The 22,055-nt window shown below is 36.7% G+C and overlaps 1 protein-coding gene and 2 pseudogenes across 2 annotated transcripts; all 3 read right to left on the reverse strand.

The window, feature by feature from the left end:
* Window positions 1-1,129: 1,129 nt before the first annotated feature.
* On the reverse strand, window positions 1,130-7,203 carry LOC9330236 (annotated as a pseudogene).
* Window positions 7,204-10,571: 3,368 nt separating this feature from the next.
* LOC9330237 lies at window positions 10,572-11,747 on the reverse strand (annotated as a pseudogene).
* A 5,944-nt stretch (window positions 11,748-17,691) lies between these two features.
* LOC9330238 lies at window positions 17,692-21,774 on the reverse strand. 2 transcript variants are annotated; one of them, XM_021013959.1, is made up of 19 exons: window positions 21,542-21,774; window positions 21,358-21,424; window positions 21,221-21,264; window positions 20,987-21,103; window positions 20,740-20,895; window positions 20,472-20,620; window positions 20,213-20,337; window positions 20,029-20,120; window positions 19,755-19,863; window positions 19,607-19,670; window positions 19,291-19,525; window positions 19,024-19,197; window positions 18,864-18,920; window positions 18,538-18,672; window positions 18,365-18,454; window positions 18,194-18,269; window positions 18,012-18,108; window positions 17,877-17,938; window positions 17,748-17,783 (listed from the first exon to the last, which is right to left on the reverse strand). In XM_021013959.1, the coding sequence occupies exons 1-18, from the start codon at window positions 21,665-21,667 to the stop codon at window positions 17,887-17,889; spliced, it is 1,965 nt and encodes a 654-aa protein (XP_020869618.1). In that variant the 5' UTR covers window positions 21,668-21,774; the 3' UTR covers window positions 17,748-17,783; window positions 17,877-17,886. The 2 variants fall into 2 exon arrangements, with proteins under 2 accessions (XP_020869617.1, XP_020869618.1); XM_021013958.1 differs by having other exon boundaries at window positions 17,692-17,938.
* Between the last annotated feature and the right edge of the window lie 281 nt (window positions 21,775-22,055).

Consider the following 22,055-nt stretch of genomic DNA (forward strand, 5'->3'; position numbering starts at 1 on the left):
AGCCACCATAATCAAACAAAACAAGATACATATCAAAACAAACCAAAAGTTTACTATTCTATCGATATCTGTAGATAGATTTGAGGTAAGAGTCGAAAACCATACCAACACCACATGCTGCAAGATACAACAAGGAAGGCAGATGAACCAAGTCCTCCAGCTCCAATAACTAACACCAAAGACTTCAAAAGATTTGACTGCCCTAAAATCATACACACACAAACTTAGAACAAAAAAGAAGAATCAATTTTTGTAGCAGATGAAACAAGCAAATGAAGTCAAATTTCTTATAGATGAGTAAATTACACAAATGTAATCAAAGGGAAAACAAAGGAAACCAATATGAAGTTGACAGGTGTCAAGTAAGACACGTCATAATCCAAATAACACTAGACCACTCGGCCAAGCTGTCATTACTGATTGTTGTTTATTGCTAATATTATAAAAACCGTAGGATAATGTTATTGTTAATTCACGACAGAATTTAAATTTAGCTATGTCAACATAATTCACAAAACAAATTTGATATGTGCAATTTTGCTTAACTGTTTATCTCACAAAATTTAAACTTAAATAAACTTCTACAAAGAAAAAAAAAAAAAAAAGTGTTTTTCTAAAAGATGACCTATTCTTGCTGCTAGACTCAGATTTATTACAATTTATAAGATACACTATATAATTAACTAGAGTTGAACACTTAGCATAATGGATCGATTTGGGTCAGAATATAGATTTGTTTTATTTGTTCAGTTCAAAGAATTGTTACCCAAATAGACCCGATCTAAGTTTGGTACTGTTCGGATTGATTTTTTTTCTTTCGAATTAATACTGAAGTTTGATTTTAAATTCGGGTTTTCTGCGAACTTAATTACACCATAAATAATTATTGTATGTATAAATAGGAAATTAACTTTACAAGTAGAATGGACTTCCTCATTATGTTAACAAGATAACAAAAAAAAAAAACGACAGCATTTGATTCATTGTAAAGAAAGCAAACATTACAACCTCTTTATGTGAAAATTATAAATTATTACATCTTGAGATTAGACAATAATATTTTTTAAGAAACAGTCATTCAAATTAGATTATTCATAATTATTATTATTGGTCAAATTAGAGATGAGGATCAGTAATGGTACTCTCCGATCCAATTACCGGGTGCATTATAGTTACAACTCACGAAATACCAACCATTGTTGCATTATAGCACACCCTATCTTCACCGAGTCACTCCACACCACTTGCGTGTAATGCAAGCATTGTCCACCTGTGGTTTTCAAATTCAACTAGCTAAGTCAGATACTACTAATCCACTTACATCGTTTTTTTTTTCTTTTGTTTTTGGTTACATGTGATATTGTTGTGTTTATTTTTATTTTTTTGTAAACTTCAGATTTTAATTTTTTTACCATACATATTTTTCGATTATACATGCAAAAGGTGCATATACATGACAATTTTGAGGAAAACATCCTTTTTGTTTTTTTTTTGTTCTTTAAAGTTTTGCAATAATGGTTAAATCATATAAACTAACCTTTTTCTTATAATAAATTAGAAAATAATGAATGTATAAAAAAAGAGAATATTTGTATTGTAAACAATTGAGCTTAACTAGAAGTATAACCAAATATGTCGTTAAAAGCATAAAATGAAACAATATCATAGCTAGTTAGGTTATCAAAATTTAGTAAATATCGCAATAGACATTTAATCTACACTATTTGGAATTATATGACAGTTTCTCTTAAAACATAAGTGAACTTAAAACAACTATGTAAAAGCCTTAACGGGTCATACTTTTATTTGTCGTAACCTCATTTAATTTTTAAAAGAAAATAAAAAGTAAACAATATATAATATTAAATATTGCTCGATATATGTGGACTGTTTGTAAAATTCAAGAGTAGAAGAAGATTCAACTTGTATATGGACCATAAGGTCTTGTTTATATACAACTTTACGACATTGTAAACCCTAGAGAATAAAGGAAACTATACAAAATAGATTTGGTAATATCTATATACGATATCCCGAGATATCCTCAATACCCCCCCTTAAGTTGGAGCATGTAAATTTTGAATGCCCAACTTAAGTAGAAATGCATCGAATTCTCGTCGTCCTAGTGCTTTAGTAAGTATATCCGCAAGTTGGTCTTCGGTAGGCACGTGAAGAGGCTTGAGAACACCTTTGACTATCTCATCGCGAACAAAATGACAATCCCGTTCAATATGTTTAGTACGTTCATGAAAAACCGGATTGCAACTTAGATGAATAGCCGCTTTATTGTCACAACGGATCGTCATAGGGTCGGTATGATCAAAGCCAAGGTCTTGAAGTAATTCTTTAAGCCATTTCAATTCCTTAGTAACCTCATTCATTGCCCTATATTCAGCTTCAGCGGAGGAAAGAGACACAACGTCTTGCTTCTTAGTTTTCCACGAAATAGGAGAGGAGCCAAGCTGGACAAACCAACCTGTGAGAGAACGACGGGTTAATGGGCAAGCAGAATGATCCGAGTCACACCAACCGGTGAAGTGCATTGGTGAGTCTGCCCGTAGGAGTATTCCTTGTCCGAGAGTGCCTTTGAGATAGCGAACGACTTTTAAAGCAGCAAGCCAATGTTCCTCCCTTGGATTCTGCATATACTGAGATAAAATGTGTATCGCATAAGTGAGGTCAGGACGTGTAGCAAGAAGATAAATTAAACGGCCAACCAAGCGACGGTACGTCTGCGGATCAGCCAACGCCGGACCATTAGCAAGAGATAAACGATGGTTTTGGTCAATAGGAGATCCCGCGGGTCTGCAACCAAGAAGACCTGCCTCCATAACAATCTCCGTAGCGTATTTCCTTTGACACAAATAAATCCCAGCCGGACTGCGGGCCACTTCGAGACCCAAAAAATATTTCAAAAATCCCAAATCCTTCATGTGGAAGCAAGTAGATAAATAGTTCTTGAATGTCTGAATTTCCGCAGGAGAGTTGCCAGAAATAATCAAGTCATCAACGTAGACAAGAATACGCAGAGAGATACCTTTCTTAGAATAGACAAACAATGAGTAATCGGACCGAGTCTGTGAAAATCCATACTTGAGAAGAGCATCCACCAATTTAGCAAACCAACAACGAGGGGCTTGTTTTAATCCATAAAGTGATTTTCGGAGACGACATACCCTTGTATCACCTGCAGAAGAGAACCCTTGTGGTACTTTCATGTAAACCTCTTCTAGAAGATCACCATGAAGAAAGGCATTGTGAACGTCCATTTGATGAATTTCGTGATTTTTCTTAGCAGCATAATCAAGAAACATACGAACTGTGGTCATCTTTGCGACAGGACAAAATGTTTCCGTGTAATCAATACCTTCTTTTTGGTGATTTCCAAGAACAACAAGACGAGCTTTATGTCTTTCAATCGTCCCGTCCGATCGGAGCTTGATGGTAAACACCCATTTACTACCAAGAGCTTTCTTGTCCGGTGGTAACTCTTCTAGATCCCAAGTATGATTACGTTGTAACGCATCCATCTCCGATCCCATAGCATTTTTCCAGACCTCATATTCCATAGCTTCGGCAAAAGAACGAGGTTCAACATTGGCGGTAAGAGATGCCAAGTAACTTCGATGCTTAGGAGAGAACCTATCACATGAGATATAATCAGAGAGAGGATAATACGAACCTGAGGATGGCTGAGTGGAGGATGACGGAGAAGAGAGAGGGGGAGGAGGATCAATAGAGACTGTGCCAACCACATAATCATGAAGACGGACATTGGGTATTTTTGGTCGTTTCCCTTGACCAAGACTTTCAGCTGCCGGTGCGGTGACACCACCCGTATTTTCTGTGACAGCAGGAGTTTCTTTGGCCAAGGCAGTCTCGGACTCTACAGTTTTCTCTGACTCGACCGGAGCCGGTGTAACCGCAGCCGTGATTTCAAGAGAGTCCGTATCATCGTCCAGAGGAGCTGCAAGTAGTGGAGAAGATACCTCACCCGTGTTTAATGGTGGCAAAGGTGAAGTAGAAGTCGACAAAGGAAACACATCTTCTTGAAATGTAACATCTCTTGAAACAAAAAATATTTCCCGGTCCAAATCATATAACTTCCATCCTTTCTTCCCATAAGGATAACCAAGAAAAATGCAACGACGACTCCGTGAAGTAAACTTGTCACCTTTATGATCGATGTTATGAGCATAGGCTAGGCATCCAAATACCCGCAAGTGTGTATAAGAAGGAGTGTTTCCATACAACTTTTCAAAAGGAGTCGCACCTTGGAGCAAAAGCGAAGGTGTACGGTTAATGAGATAGCCAGCGGTAAGGATACATTCGCCCCAATAGTCAATAGGAAGATTAGCATGAAACCGTAGAGCCCGAGCAACATTCAAGATATGACGGTGTTTACGTTCGACCCGACCATTCTGCTGTGGAGTATGGACACAAGACGTCTCATGAACAATTCCTTGTTCTTCAAAAAAACGTGTAAGACACATGAACTCACTTCCATTGTCACTGCGGATAGATTTCACCTTTTTCGAAAATTGGCGTTCTATTAATGCCAAAAAATCACGGAGATGTCTCGCGACCTGAGTCTTATCGGGAAGAAGATATAGCCAAACGGCTCGAGAGTGATCGTCGACGATAGTCAAGAAGTAACGCGATCCACAGAATGCCGTAGTACGATATGGTCCCCATAAATCAACATGTATTAAATCAAAAACTGCTTTTGCATTATTAGAACTGTCGGGAAAAGATTGACGAGTTTGTTTTGACCGTAAACAAACGTCACAACTCTTAAATAAATGCTCACTACTAGTATTAGAAACACCACGAAAAACAGGAATCATTCTAGTGACACGAGAAGATGGATGACCAAGTCGATGATGCCACAAAGCCAAATCATCCGCAACCCTTGTCTGCAAAGCTGTCGCCGTCTCGATCCCCCGAAACCGGTACAGCCCCTCTCTCTCTCGTTCACCTAACCCAATCAGCATCCTCGTAATGCGGTCCTGTAGAAGTAGAATTTTATCAGTGACTTGTCCGACAAGGAAGTTTTCGGTGACAAGCTGGCCAAAAGAAATCAGATTAATATGAAACCCGGGAACCAAATAAACATTATAAAGCGATAATTGTGGAGTCAGTTTAATGGTTCCCTGTTTCGTTGCAATGGCATCGCCAGCAGCTAACGAGACCAAGACCGGAGCAATGTCACGAGTGTCCGTCAAAAGATCAATTTGGCCTGTCATGTGATGTGTTGCTCCGGTATCTAAAATCCAAACATCATTAGCATTCTTACCACTCAGTTGTGTCGTTGTCTTGCCAGTGTTCAAAACTTTTTCAACAAGCTTCCACTGATCGTCGGTGAGCCCGAGGAGGCCTTGTCTATCGGTGTCAGTGATTTCGGTTGGGCCCGTTGTTGCGGAATTAGCATTCAGGATCTGTGTAAGATTAGCCCGTGGAGAATTGCCACGACCACGGCCATTAGAAAAATTCTGTGGAGGGCGAGAATCAATTCGACTGCGCGGTCGATCACCCCACCATTCTGGATAGCCCACAACTTTGAAACAAGAAGAAGCTTCATGTCCCGTGCGTCCGCAGGCTGAGCATTGGCGAGATGGATCTTTATTTCCTGGTCCAAACCGAGAGGGTCCGTTGAAACTGGTGTTGCGCTTAGTCACGTCGCGTGTAAACACCGGAGTTGATCGCGGAGAAGAGTTTGAGCCGGACATATGAGCAGCAAAACCCATCACCGCAGGTTCACTGGTCACATTAGTGCGAATTGTTTCATTCTGCGATACCGTCTGATACACTGTGTCCAAGTCGGGGAGAGGATTAATGGCACAAATCTGGGAACGGATGACACCATGAGTGGCTTCGTCAAGACCAGAGAGGAAGTCATGGATACGAAGTGTCTCCTGTTCCCTGTCACGAGCCGTATTGAGGTCACACTCACACTTGCCACAGCTGCATCGTTTGGAGTTCATACAATCGGAGATACCATCCCAAAGCTTCGTGAGGCGGCCAAAATATTCATCCACCGTAGAGCCATTCTGCTTACAATTCGCCAAAGAATTTCTGAGCTGTTGAAGACGAGCCCCACTCTTAACCGAAAACCGCTTCTTAATGATGTCCCATAAATCTTTAGCTACCTCTCTTGTTGAAATTGTGGAACGGATTTTAGGCTCAATCGTTTGTTTGATCCATCCGACCAACAAGTGATTGTTGGCAGTCCAATCTTCAAGTTCTGGAGCGTTTGCAGCCGGCTTTGATATGCTGCCGTCGAGAAAGCCAAACTTTTTGCGAGAGCTAAGAGCCATACGAAAATTAAGTGCCCACTCGTCATAGTTCAAACCGGTGAGAAGTGGTTGAGAAATCACAGCCCCCGGATTGTCGTTTGAGGTTAAATCGTAGGGAGAGATAGTCTTATGCTTCGGGTTGGTAGTCGTTAAAGCCATGGAGGATGCTCTGTTTTTGGAGTCGAAAACAGAGTAATAGTGAAAAAGGAGCCGAAAGGCAAGAAAAACAGAGAAGATCCGAGAGAAAAGCCGAGAGGCAATGAGAAGAGAAGAGCCGAGAGGCAAAAAGAAGGAAAAAAAAACCGAGAGGCAAAGAGGAGATAAAAGCCGAGAGGCAAAAATAATTGTTTCGCGAGAGCGATTTTAAGATTTTTCTTGCTCTGATACCATGTAAAATTCAAGAGTAGAAGAAGATTCAACTTGTATTTCATGGACCATAAGGTCTTGTTTATATACAACTTTACGACATTGTAAACCCTAGAGAATAAAGGAAACTATACAAAATAGATTTGGTAATATCTATATACGATATCCCGAGATATCCTCAATACTGTTTGTGTATGTATACGGTATACCTATACAAGAATTGCTGGTGTAGTTGTAGTACTTTTTCTCGGCGACCCAAAGATTCACGGCCGATACGCCTGTGAACGTGGAACTACTTCCCTTGGCTAGGTTTTCTCCATATGGTGATCCTGTCGAGTGAGTAAGATTGCAGTCGGCTTTTCTAGAATTCGCATAGTTCTATGCGTAGTTCGCGACCGTTGTGTCCCACACGACGTTTGGTACTCAACCCTGCGTACGGGGGGGTGTTGTGAGCGGTAACGTAATCTTGTTGAGCGTTGGTTGCAATAACCAGAAAGCTAATCACAACGATTAGGAGTGATGAGGTTTTGAGAGTATTCATTACCGTATTTTTTTTCATAATTATGATTCTAGGAAGGAGAAGATATATAGTTTATGTTGTGAGTCTGAGGAATGCTTTGCCTTATTTATATAGACAAGATGTGCTTATTAGGGTCAGTGGTTTTGGGAAACTTTAACATTGGGGAATTGACTTTTCTTTTTTATAAAAGATTATATATTTTTTTAAGTGAAGTAAACTGGTTAAAAAGTGTTAAGATGCTTTTTAATTATATATACTAGTACGCAATCTAATGCTAGATACAATTGTCTCACAACAGAAAATAAAATAAGGAAAAGTGTACTGGGAAGCTATGGAGCAAAGTGACAGCAAATGAAAAAAAAAATATACAAAATCTAAAACATTTTCTGTATTTTGCGAAAAATGATTTTTTTTTTATAAATTTAAAAAAACTGGCGAGGTTTATCAATTTTTATATAATATGTTAAAAATGACAACCGAAATTAAAAAAATCATGAAATTATGTTATTTTAGGATATATGTTAATCTCCAAAAACAAAACAAATATAGATTGCTGATTGTTTATAGGTTGAAGCATTACACTCCTAAGTATCTACTTCTTAACCTTTATATAATGTCCACTGATTTTTTTTTTTTTTTTTTAAAGGACTGAAAAATAATTTTGAATAGATATTTGGTGATGTATATTTGTATTTGATTTGAAGATTCATGTATAATATCAGTGTTTGATCGCATGTGCATGGCCGTGATCCTCCGCCGGTTACAACGTTATTGGAGCCTTCATAGTGTTGTATGATTACTTTTTTGTTAGTGTGGTTAGATTATAACATACTATTTCCACTAGCCAATCTACATCCACTATCTAATATTTCTAATAAATAAAATAGATCGAGTGTAAAGAAGAAGACGTAATGTCCAAATAGCTTCTACTTTTTTTTCATTTATTTTATAAAAAATATCTTTTACAATTGCAGGCCAATTGCGTTACGATGCAACTTTCAAACACCACAGAATTGGGACCTTCTCCTTCTGATCACCTTCGAAGCTTCACTCGATCCAAGGCAAACAGAAAACTGCTTCTACTGACTTGGCAGGCGTCGATCTATTGGTGTGGAGCGACGACAATCTTTTAAGAAACAAAAATGTTGGTCTAATGGTTTTGGAAAAATTTATGCTGATATTAAAGGAAGGGGAAGAATATTCGAGCCATTTTTACTGTAAATACAACATCATCGTTGGTCAGTACTGTATACGTTTGAAATAAAAATATTATCAACTTTTCACAAATTTTAGAAATTCATTTGTATTTCGCTTTAAAATTCATAATAGATCCACTGTATTGTGGACCTGTTTTCACCTAAAAAAATGGTAACGTCTTTTTAGATGATTAAGGATGTTAGATAAAATTTTTAAATAGTTGTCATGATTTTGCTTTATATATATTTCCATAAAAATCAATTAGAACATCATGGTTCCGGAAATGTTAAATTTTCTTTTTTATTGATTTTTTTGTTAAAAAAGTGTATATATAATTTCTTTTTTGAAAAAATACTTGGTATATGCCTAGACTCAAATTTACATTAAATAAATTGTATATGCTATGCTCAGATTACAAGATGGCCAGTAGAGCTGGACATAATTTGGCATAATTGGATCGATTTGGGTCATAAATTTGGAATTTAGATTACTTCGGTTTAGAGGATTGTCACCGAAATTGGACCCATGTAAGTTTGGTACAGTTTGGGTTGACATTTCGAATTAAATTGAATTTAAAATTTCGGTATTGTAAGAAATACTGTGTGTTTCATTTATTTAGAAGAAGACATTACAACTGAATATATACACGAGGGGGAGGAGCCTGTAGGTTAAAGTAATCACAGAAGGTTCCTTAATCTATGCAATCATATAATTCTGATTTAAACGTGGATGTATCTCCAATAGGTATATCTGCAAATTCGATTACAGTGCAGATTAAAATATCCTTATATGAGTAGGAACACACTTTCTCACTAAAGATAAACAAACAGGATCACAGTCGTTTCCCTCGGCATATTTGTTTACAAACCTGGACTATCTTTTTTGGAGGCAACCACCTCAGGCCCAAAGCGATTCCTATCCTTGGGTAATGTGGTTTATTTGGAAGGCTAGAAATGCCAAAAATTTTGAAAATATAGATGAGAATCCCCTAGAGGTGATTCGATTGGCAGACACAGAATCTCGGGCTTGACAGCAAGCACAGGTGGAGGAGGAGGTTTCAATCTCGCCTTTTCTGGGAGGACAAAACCATTCTCTTCCACGTTTAGATCCATTGCCGACCACTTTCAGCGGTCATAGATGTTATGTGGATGGGTCATGGAAGGCGACGGATAGTTTTGCAGGTTATGGATGGGTTTGTACATCAAATAGTATGATGGTAACGATGGGAGCTTCCAACAGGCGACGAAGTCTATCTGCCCTGCACGCGGAGATGGAGGCATTGGTGTGGGCGATGAGATGTATGATTGGAGCTGGCAATCTACATGTGGCGTTTTTGACTGACTGCTCTGACCTGGTGAAGATGGTGTCTTCCCCAACAGATTGGCCGGCATTCGCAGTATACTTAGAAGACATTGCATCTGATAGGGAAGAATTCTTATCCTTCTTTTTATCTCTTATTCCACGAAGCGAGAATGTAAAAGCGGATCGTTTGGCACGAAATGTTCGTACCATGCCGCACTATGTTACTTTTGTAAACAACATTCCGCCAAATTGGCTTTCCTAAACTAATCTATATATGATGTTGACAAAAAAAATAAAAATAAACAAACATTTGATTAACTGTAAAAGAAAGCAAACCTTACAACCTCTTTATGCGAAAATGATAGAATATAATATTACACGTCGAGATTACACGACATATTTTATTTTCTTAAGAAGAGGGAGGTAATCCAATTAAGAATTATTCATAGTTAATTAATATTATAGGTTATATTAGTGATCAGGATTAGTAAGGGTATACTCTCCGAGTACATAACCGATTGCACCCACATGGTGGTGGGCGAGTGGTTGGCGGGCCCTGGTCGTTTGGGTGAAATTCCCTTCACCCTGGCTTCGACTCCACATGCTGTTATCAACATTATTGTGGGTAGTCTGTCAGTTGGGCTTTGGCCCAATTGGTTTACATGGTAGTCAGAAATGCAGGCGGCCTGATTACCCCCTGGCACTTAGTCGGAAGGCATTCCAAACTCGGGATAGGCAAAGTGGTAGCCCGAAGGGCCTAGCCGTTAACACGGTGGACCAGTCCACTATGTAGCACCTCGGTGCGTTCCTACCGGGGCCGACCGGATAGCCGATAGGGTTTATCAAAAAAAAAAAAAAAAAAAAAAAAAACATTACCGATTGCCTCATAGTTACAAGTTACAACTAACGAAATACCAACCATTGTTGCATGGAACTCTAGCACACCCTATCTTCACCGAGTTACTCCACACCACTTGCGTGTAATGTTTGCATTGTTGTCCACCTGTAGTTTTCAAATTCAACAACCTTAGCCAAATTTCAATTAATTATCACTTACACTGGATGCTTCGCGTTTACTATGTTACAAGTGAATGTTGTGTTTATTTTTAAATAAAACCATCATAATTTGTTGTTCACCGAACATATTTTCGAGTTATATATATGCAAAGAAAGAAGGAAAACATATGGAAGACAACATTGTAAAAAAAAAAAAACGAATATTTTCTTTTCTTCTACATCTAACAAAAATAATATCTTCAATTTTTTAAAGAAAAAAAAATTGTAATGTAAAACCAATCGAGCTTAGCCATACATATATTGTTCAAAAGCATAAAATTAAAAATAATAGTTAGTAAATTAAATATTTGTACTATCGTAATATTTTTTTTTTTATCTCTACACCATTTTACCGCAGACAAAAAAAAAAAAAAATCTCTACACCATTTTTCATTATAGAAATTAGAATTCTTAACAAGAAATGAATGAACTCGAAATATATATAGAAAGTTATCTGTTTGTGTAAGTAATTAATACCTATGCAAGAATTGCTGGTGTGGTTGTAGTAAGGTTTCTCGGCGACCCAAGAAGCCACGGCCGATACGCCTGTGAAGATAGCACTACTTCCCCTAGCTAGGTTTTCTCCATATGGTCCTCCCGAGTTAGTAAGGCTGCAGTCGACTTTTCTAGAATTCGCATAGTTCAATGCGTAGGTCGCGACCGTTGTGTCCCACACGACGTTTGGTACTCCAACCTGCGCACGGGGGTGTTGTGAGTGTTAAGGTAGTCTTGTGGAGCGTTTTGAGCATTGGTTGCAGTAACGAGAAAGCTAATCGCAACGATTAGGAGTGATGGGGTTTTGAAAGTTTTCATTATTGTTGATGCACGAATTTCAACAAAGTATATTTGTAAGTTCTTTGATAAGGGAAAAACATTCTCATTGCGTTGAAGGTCGGGAGCTAGGCCGTTCTCGCGATAAACATAGAGTTTATTTGTTTTATAGCTGCGTCTTGTGAAAGACTGCCTACGTACCCTTAGAAAGGGATCAAGCCATTCGTAGTTCATATTAAAACAAGTAGGAGCTAGGCCATATTTGCGGCTAGGCGATCTGTTGACGTGCTGGATAGCTTGGGGACGATTTGGACGAGCCGAGCTGTTAACTGAGAAGTTGGACGAGCTGAGCAGTCAGCAGAGAAGCTGGACGAGCTGAGCTGTTTAACTGAGAAGCTGGATGAGCTGAGCAGTCAGCTGAGAAGCTAGACGAGCCGGGAGATGAGATTGACGATCTGGATCGTTAGGCGAGCTGAAGAGCTTGAAGACGAGCTGAAGAGCTTGATGACGAGCTGAAGAGCTTGAAGACGAGATGAATAGCTTGCAGACGAGCTGAAGAGCTTGATGACGAGCTGAAGAGCTTGATGACGAGCTGAAGAGCTTGATGACGAGCTGAAGAGTTTGATGACGAGCTGAAGAGCTTGATGACGAGCTGAATAGCTTGCAGACGAGCTGAAGAGCTTGATGACGAGCTGAAGAGTTTGATGACGAGCTGAAGAGCTTGATGACGAGCTGAAGAGCTTGATGACGAGCTGAATAGCTTGCAGGCGAGCTGAAGAGCTTGGTGACGAGCTGAAGAGTTTGATGACGAGCTGAAGAGCTTGATGATGAGCTGAAGAGCTTGATGACGAGCTGTATAGCTTGCAGACGAGCTGAAGGGCTTGATGACGAGCTGAAGAGTTTGATGACGAGCTGAAGAGCTTGAAGACGTTTTTAGTATGGATTTCTTCTCCTTTTTTCCTCCCTCTCTCTTCAATGAGATGCCTCTCTATTTATAGGAAAACTAAGCTGGTGAGAGAAACATGGACCAACTTTTATGGGCTTTTTTGGGGCTTGATGTTTATTAAGTTATTCTTGATTTGGGCCGAGCTAAAATAAGGGGTGCAATCCAGCCCCCAACAATTATCGTGATGATTCTAGGAAGAGGGAGATATATTGTTTATGCTGTGAGTTTGAGTAACGCTTTGGTCTTATTTATATAGGCAAAATATGTACTTAGAGTTAGGGTCAGTGATTGATAGCAAACAATAAAAAAAGTTAGGGTCAGTGATTTTGGGAAACCTTGACTTTGGGGAATTGATGACTTCTCTTTTTATCACTAACTACTAACTAGCAATCTTAAGCGAGATGAAATGGTCTCAAAACTGAAATATAATAAGCAAAAGTATATAATAAAAATAGTACGTCAGTTCTAGAGAGAAAAGTGAGCGCAAATGAAGTATGTATGTAAAATGAACAAAAATTATTATAACTTAAGAGTTTTAAACTTTTAAATTGGTTTCCCTCAAAATAGCATCTTAATCTTAGGGAAAGTGGATTTACCAATTTTGGTTACAAAATGAAGTAAATCTGTAATCACCTTTATATTCATTGTCCATTGAAGAAAAAACTTGAATGGGGAGATTTAATTAACAGTACAAGAAATCAATTGATTAAGGATGCACAAAACTCTTATTAATTGTCGTTAATCCTTTTTTAACGACATCTTCAAAATCGTCAGTAATCATGCACTGCAAATTTGCGTGGTTTTTTTTTTCCTGGATAGTTCATATATATTTGTATTTGCCTTGAAGATGTATATTATTTTTTGTTAATGAAAGATGTCTATTCTTAATATTAGTGTTTATCTAAATACATATGAAGGCATGCGTGCATGGCTGTGATCCTCCGCCGGTTACAACGTTAATGGGTCGACAGACAAACTCTATCCACTTGTACCAGTCTCCAACCACTATACAATTTCTTTAATAGATAAAAATGGAAAAACGGTCTATTTCCCCACGAGAACTATCGCATCACGACAGATAGAGCCCAAAGTATGACCCCGATCTATATATCTCTGAAACAAAAGTTATAAACCTAAATCTCCCCGACACAAAAGTTTTGTATCTAAATCTCCCCGAATTAATAGTTCTAGATCTATTAAACCATAATCCTGGGTTTCGTCGGTTTATTTTATATTTAACCGATTATTACAAAAATTAAACCCAATTAAACCAGAGAAAACCAAATTTCTCAAATACATTATCTCCTTCCTCTCTCTCACGCCTTTCTCTCTCTCTTTTGCTTCATCTTTCTTCTAAAATGGTGAGAATCATAAAACCCATCACGTATTCTCTCATATTTGTCAAAGATTTTTGTGGAATTCTTAATTCTAATGCTTCTTCTTCTCAAACTTTCTTCCTTTTACCCTTTCAAAAAAGTATGACTTCGATGCCTTACGTGACTTCATAGCCAATCACAAACAAAAACCCGGTGGGTGAATCAATTTTTCTTCTACTGATTGCTGCAATTTGACCGGAATCACCTGCAATTTAACCTCTATCAATCCAGACACCGGAAGGGTTACTAAATTGGAGCTCGTGAACAAATAGTTGTCGGAGAAATTGACTGAATCTCTCAAGAAGCTAGTTGAGATTAGGTTCTTAATCGGTCTCAGAATTTCATCAAAGACTCGATCCCAGTTCCGATTTTCAACTTGGTGAATCTACAGACTCTTGATTTGAGTTCTAATGATCTCTCCGGCGAAATCCAAAGAAGTATAACTCTCCCAGCTTTGCAAAGTCTTGATCTTTCCTCCAACAAAACCAGAGTTCTCAACTTTTTTTTTTTGTTTCTCTAGCATATAATCTTTGAATTTCTGTTAAAATTGATGTTTTTATGTGTTTACCGGTGATTGGAATCGGAGAATTATCGATTCCATGTTTATCAAGTTTCAAAGACGAGAAGCTATACCAGAAACCTTCGTAGACGGAACTGTTCAATGGAGCGAATTGAAGTACGATTGGTGGGGTTTCCTTCTCAGCCAATGCCCCGATCTTACTCTCTGTGTGCAATTCTCTGGGAAGAGAGAGATATTAAGAAAATTTGGTTTTCTTTGGTTTAATTGGGTTTAGTTTTTCAATAATTGGTTAAATATAAAATAAACCAACGAAACCCAGGATTATGGTTTAATAGATCTAGAACTATTAATTCGGGGATATTTAGATACAGAACTTTTGTGTCGGGGAGAAATAGGTATAGAACTTTTCTTTCAGAGATATATAGATCGGGGTCATACTTTGGGCTCTATCTATCGTGATGCGATAGTTCTCGTGGGGAAATAGACCGTTTTTCCGATAAAAATAGATCGAGTGTTAAAAGAAGACGTAAAACCCTATTTTACAAATAAATAAAAAAAAAGAAAGAAGACGACGTAGATCATATACTATTAAAACTAGATTTTAACCCGCGGTACACCGCGGGATGATTTAATTTTAAAGTTAGTATAAAAATATTTTGTAAATTGTATTTCCTTATAACATATTTATTTATATTATAGTTTACAATTGTTATTAAGTAACGGTATACCACGAGTCCACGAGATAATTATTAATAAACAGAGGATTTAACCCGTATTAAAGCGGTATATAAATATTGATTCAAATTCGTTCGCCATATAAATCATTTCCGAAATATAACCCGTTCCGTAATTTCTTAACCCGTCCTGTGATTTGTATTAAAAAAATAAGGATTAAATCCGTATTGAAGCGGCGGATTAATGCTATTTTAATTTTTTTATTATTGTTGATTCAAAAACCCGTCCCGCCAAACCCATCCCGCCAAAAAACTCATTTATTTTATTAATGTTCTTATTTATGATATGATTCTGAATCATTGTCTAAATATTTTAATCGATGTAGAACGTTGAACACACATTTTCGTCAATTGGATAATATATGTCCGTTTTTAAAATTTCGAATCACAGTATATGCAGAAAAAAAATTGATTTTTTTTTTACTTTATGTATTATATGATGATTCAAAACAGTTAAAAACAAATCAAACAAAGATGATAGGAGAATCATAATTATAAATCTTAATCAAATCTTCTAAAAATCTAAATTATTAAATATGGAATATCCGGTGTATGAGTTGGGTTAAATATAACCCGACCCAACAAATTTTTTGTGAAGGAATTTTTAAAATGGGTCGGATATCCGATATACCCGAAAGCTTTTTTACCCACCCGTCACAAAAAGTGCTGCGATTATACAAGTATAGATACAAATAGTAGAGTATGGGCAGATGCCAAGTGGATGAAGGTAGTAGATCATAAATTAATTAACCACGCGTGAGTTAAACGCTAGGGATGCATTACATCCGAGCAAGATCAGATACATTCGGATTCGTAAATCGTAATAAGTTAATTAACAACAAGATAAAACAACTCATAACGTATAGTTTAATGGTTAATCGATTCAACCTGATCACATTAAAAATAAACGATTTGACTCATATCATCGCAATTGCAATTATGGTTAACTACTGTATACACTTTGAATAACATCTTCAAATTTCTTTTTTTTCGTTTTTAAGAACTATAGCTTCGAGATCTCTTGATTACAAAAAAAAAAAAAAAAAAAAAAAAAAAAAAAAAAAAAGTTGACAGAGGCTATATCTATATATACATTTTTGGATGACTTTTAACAAATAAATCCTGGAGTTGGAATGTATTTACAAAGAATGCCATTGGCATTTATTATTTACTTTTACAAAATTTAAATAAAAGATATGAACCAAACAATATCTTGCCTAATTTGTTTTTAAAAATCTCTACACAATCTTTCCATATATCTTCAAAAAACTTTTATAGCAAATATTTATATTAACATTTTGCATAGTAATAAAAATACTAATTTATAATAATCAAAATATTCACATAGAAAAATTATATACACATACAAGAAAAAAACTATATATGTCATCATTTAAGCCGTTGCTTTATTTAAATAAAATAAAAACACAAAAACCTGAAATCATATATTTTATATGATAAATTTAAAATATATATTAGTGATATAAATTTAAAATCATTCAAAGAACGGTATACCACGGGTGAGATCCTAAAATTATTGGATTTTATTACAATAATAATTTATTTTCTTAGATTTTATAACACTAATAATTTAGCTAATGGGATAATATAGACGGGTTTATATGGAATGACGGGTTTGGGTCGATATTAATAACGGTATATTAAGGATGAAATCCTAAAATTAACAATCAAAATACAATTATACAATCTTAAACACAAAACAAGAGAAACAATATTAACAAAACAAATATAACTTAAAATTTTTAGTTATTAAAAAACCGACCCACGGTATACTTCGGAGTCAAATATTCAAAATTTTAAAATCCACCATACATCGTTACTTAAAAAAAATGTATGTTTTCGTATCTATACTTTAAAAATTGAAACCTAAACAATAGTAATCATACACTAGATAATACATAGATAGATATCTATATTTAAAAATACAAATTAATATGATATATCTTCAGTTAAACTTTAAAAAATAACATTATATTTTTTTAAAAAATATAGCCACGCGGTGTACCGCGGGTTAAATTCTAGTATTATACATTTTTCAACCAAATATTCAAAACTAATCCACTTTATTATGGTTCCATTAACAAAAATAAAACTTCTGATAAGTTTTTAGATGATTTTAATAATATTAGCCTAACATTTTAGGTGAATTCAAAATATTTGTTATGATCTCTCAACTAAACGATGACCAAGATTTTCTTATGGTGTATATATATCATTCGTGCCACACTTTCTTCCTACGTGGATCCGCCCCTGAGACAAACCAAATCGGCAAACAAACACAAACCAGTATGTATGTTTTTGTACTGGTTTATCATTTACGTATATACACATCAACAATATACGATAAGAAATATCTCACTTTCGTTATTGTCGCTGATGATGGGAGCAATTCTTCTACACTCGTTCATGTCGTACTATGCATAAGAGAATTTAAGAAAAGCAAGTACTACACGAAAATAGGTACGTCTATTTGCTAAAGTTGTATAATCACTATAGGTTTAATCAAAAAAAAAAAACAAAAATTGTATATAAAATCTGAAGCTTTTCTTTTGTTATCTTAGGACTCAAGATTATGGTGCACTTCTCGATTTTAATCTAGCATTGTAATTATCAAAAATCCAGCACTATGAAGTAACATAGCATTGTAATTATCAAAAATCCTATATTAATTAAACCTCCTGAAATGATATAGCATTGTAATTAGCAAAAATCCAGTAGAAACTAGGTTTAGCCTAGGAGGCAAAATTACAAAAGGTTATGGATATTATTACTTTGAGAGATTTATTCCGTGCTCTTGTTTTTGTTTTGAATCATCTGCAGGCCATGTGTGATGCTGCAACACATACCAAAAGGTTATTTTCAAGACAGTGATCTATAATTCAGACTTCTTATTCAAAGAAGCTCACCTTTCGGCAGAGATTATAACCCTGTCGTCTTTCATCTCCATTTCTGAGGAGCTCATAAGCTGGTGTCGCCAAGCACAGTCAACCACTTCATCCGCACCTATTTAATCATAAAGATCTAGGTTAGACAAATAACCGTGCGCTAAAGAAAGAAAGACAGAAAAGGCAAAGGGAAAGATGCTCACTATCAGTCGAAAGGGATTGGTCTTTGATGCACACGGTTTCAAGGTCAGGGCATTCCAGACGGTGTCTGCTAAGGGCCTGCAAGAATCATTGAAAAAGACACAAGTAAAAGACACAGGAAGTAAAACCAGCGACATTTAGATAGATATGGGATTTCATTGAAAGATGCCCACTGCACGGATGCTGGTTATATTAGCTTGAGCCTTCAAGATCTCTGTATCACGTTCGAGTTTCTTCTTCGAGCCCGACGGCCAAGCTTCGTCCTGTTATGTTTCAGAAGAAAAGAAAATTATATAAAACGCAACAAATGATTCCAGACAAGCAAAAAAAGAGGAAAGGCTCATACCTCAGGTAAACAGATGGTCACTTCTTTAGGAAATAACGTAGTGATTGGTCTCACTGGTTTAGGCAACCTTTCCGGCAGAATTTCTTCACCATCACCGTTCCTTTCCACCAGGAACATTTTATCACGACAGATATCCTGCAGATGACATGAAAAATAACTCCCAACGTATCAAAGAGAAGTATATATATTTTCGCATATGCATGCATATATATATATATATATATATATATATATATATGCAGTATCGCCAGTTACAAGTTATCAGGGAAAATAAACTTGAAAACTAGAAAAATGGATATTATTAAATAAGAGTTGGATTAGCATACTGGATATGCAAGACACAGCAAGACACTGGAAAACATATATGAGGCTCCAGGTTGGGACTGAAAATGAAATATAAAAAGAAAAAGTCAGAATAACCATTTTGAGAAGAATACAAGAATAATTAAGACAGACTATGCATATATAAAATAATAGAATTCCTACTTTCTCCTCTGGGCTGTCTAATTGGGTTTGTGAGGCTATGACAACAGCATTCTCCGGTAAATTCTCAAGCTTGCTCTTCAAAGTAAAATACAGTTCAGTGTTCCCCAATTCAGATTTCCCAATGTCTTTCAGCATCAATATCAATGAACTTGTTTCACTTTCATTAGAAACCACCTACGGTATCATACACAGAGGTTAAAGGGTTACAGAGACTAAGTAGTATTTTTCAAATTAAATAAAAAGGTAACAAAAAGTGGTAAAAATTACCTCAAAGATTTCATTAATGGCAAGTTTATCTGCATCGTCATTGGAAGAACTGTCATTGGAAGAACTATCTAAGCGAAGTGAACTCGCTGCACAAAAGAAACCATGGTCTTTTTCACATAGACCACCTAAGTCATTGCCATCAGCTATCGGCCTATCAAATATAACCCCGAGTTTTGAAGATTCATTGTCTTCAAATGCAAGGATTACTTTTCCCTTGAAACCTAAAGTCGGCCACCTTAAAAAGAAATAAAACCGTCTTCTCTTAACAACAATCTACATTAGCTGAAAATTTGAGAAGAAAAACAGTAAACCATACCTAAGTTTTGCAAGACGGAAAGAAGCAAATGCAGTACGTGAAAAGACGAACTCCACTCGATCACCTAAGAATTACATAAGTGTCTGTTCAATAAAACAGAAAGTGGCACAAAAACTAAACTGAACAAATAATACATAAGCAACCATACCTGTTTTAAAGGTGTAACTTTTAGAGGTTGTGGTTGAAGTTGGAGCAGCCTGTTCAGCTCCACGGCTATCACTTTCTTTGGTCGAATCTGCTTCCTTGGATGTTGATCCCTGAAGCCATCCATAAAAAGTGGAGAATCAGTGTTAGTAGATTTCCGGGACAGGTATATTTTCTGAGGCATTTGGAACCAATATTCAAGAGTTCCAATTTTCACGATTCAAAATCAGAAAAGAAAAGTTGATACGAATATTGAGAAAGGCTAAGTGGAAGTTTACCCCAGGTAATAAGAGTGTGTCAACAATCATCAATTTGGCCCCATAATGTTTCGCAAGCGCTTTTGCTAAGACTTCCCGATATATCTCAGAGCCTTAAGATATACCATATGAAATTTTTGTTAGGAAAATGGATAAGAGAAACAAAATAATTATAAACAATAATTGTCCAGAGTTTTCTTCATACCAGCTGGTCCAGAGAGCAGGATACGGGGACATATTGTCGACAGCTTTGGTCCATAATTTGCAAACTTGCCTCCAAACTTCAGACGGGCAAATGTTGATGTTATCAAATCATCCTTAGTTGTGTCACTGTGACAATCAATTCAGGGAGTTGTTTATCAAGACTTGGAAGACCACAATAAGTGTTGTCCATCCATCTTATCATAGTTTGTGTGACAGAGATTCGATAAAAAAAAAAAAAAGAGGTTCTAACCACAACCGACCTTAAGAAATATGGGAAGTTCTCAAAAGAAAATTCTATGTCCTGAGGATTGAGTACGCTTGCTCGCAAAGAATCCGTATGTGCTTGGCGTCTAGAGGATTCATGAACAGATGAAGCAGAAAGATTTTCATATTTCAGAGGCTGAAATATCTGAAGACGAAGTCAAGGAAACAAAAAAAAAATATAGCAACAATATCATAGATTGATAGATAGATAGGAGGAAACAATAATATGATCCCCTCATTACAGAAAGGCTCTTAAAAGGATACATAAGCATGTTTCCAAGGGGTGCTGAAGACAACCTCATCGCCACCCTGCAGATCAACACAAGTATCCTTTAGGTAAGGCTTGCGATTGACCACAACAGGACCAACTCCACTCCCTTTTATCTGAAGGGTGGGAACTGAAGGACCTCCGTCTCGGTGCTGCCAAGGAAAAAAAAAAACAAAGAAATTATAAGTAAAAGAGCTTTGTGTCCTTTGGGAAAGTAGAAAACTTAACATAACAGATTCATACCTTCATCAGCGTCAGTTCACACAGAACGCCGGGGACGATGAATAGATCTGGGATAAGTAAATCGCATTCATGGCTTCCAACAGTAAACACAGCGCTTGTGATGACACAATGAGGTCTCTGAAATGGCAAACAATATTCTCAGGACAGACCCCCTCCCTAGATCAACTAATGTGCATTGCATTGTCAGCTAAATGCTCTCCTAGGCAAAGAGCATATGAAAGCAGTCACACATACCTCTGGATACTGAGAAATAAGCTTAGCCCAAGGAAACTTAGGACCTGATCCAAGAATTAAAACATGCATATGAGGAAATAGATAAAAAAAAAATGATTCATGAATAAAAGAATCATAAAAGAGTGAAGATGCAAAACCTGCGGGGGTATGATTATTGATCACCAAGCCTTCGTCTCCCGGTTCCGATCCGGTATGATTATTGAGCTTCAAACCAAAAACTCAGAATCAAATAAAATCAATCGAAAAGAAAACAGTCCAAAATTCGAATGGGAATAATTAAGGAATCTTGAAGAAGGTTGGTGATGGAACAAAAGGTGAGACCTCGCGACGTTTGTTAGGCTTCCGTTTGTCTACGGCCTTCTTACCATTGGCTCCTTTGGTAGGATTCAGTTGCCGTGAAGTTTCAGGAGAATCACGTACCCGCTTTGATGAATTCCTCGTTTCCATGTCTAGAACGAATCTGATAACCCAGAGTTATCAAGAGGAGCAAGAACGTAGAGAAGAGATGAACAGAACAGGGAGAAGAGAGAAGGCGGCGGCAGACTGAGGAAAGAGATTTGTGTTATTAACGGATGGACTCCATAACCGGTCCATGGCCCATTAGAGTTTTACCTTATTCTCTGTATCCTGCTATTATTCTTGTATATATATTCCTTATATTATTTCTGGACGAATTTTGCACAGATTATCTGTTGTCAATTCTGTCTGTAGTTTTGCACGAATTTTGCACAGATTATATGTTATCAATTTTGTCTGTATTTCTGCACGAATTTTGCACAGATTATCTGTTGTCAATTCTGTCTGCAGATTTGCACAAATTTTGCACGGATTATTT

Source organism: Arabidopsis lyrata (assembly GCF_000004255.2).
Source record: "Arabidopsis lyrata subsp. lyrata unplaced genomic scaffold ARALYscaffold_1, whole genome shotgun sequence".
Lineage (NCBI taxonomy): Eukaryota > Viridiplantae > Streptophyta > Magnoliopsida > Brassicales > Brassicaceae > Arabidopsis > Arabidopsis lyrata.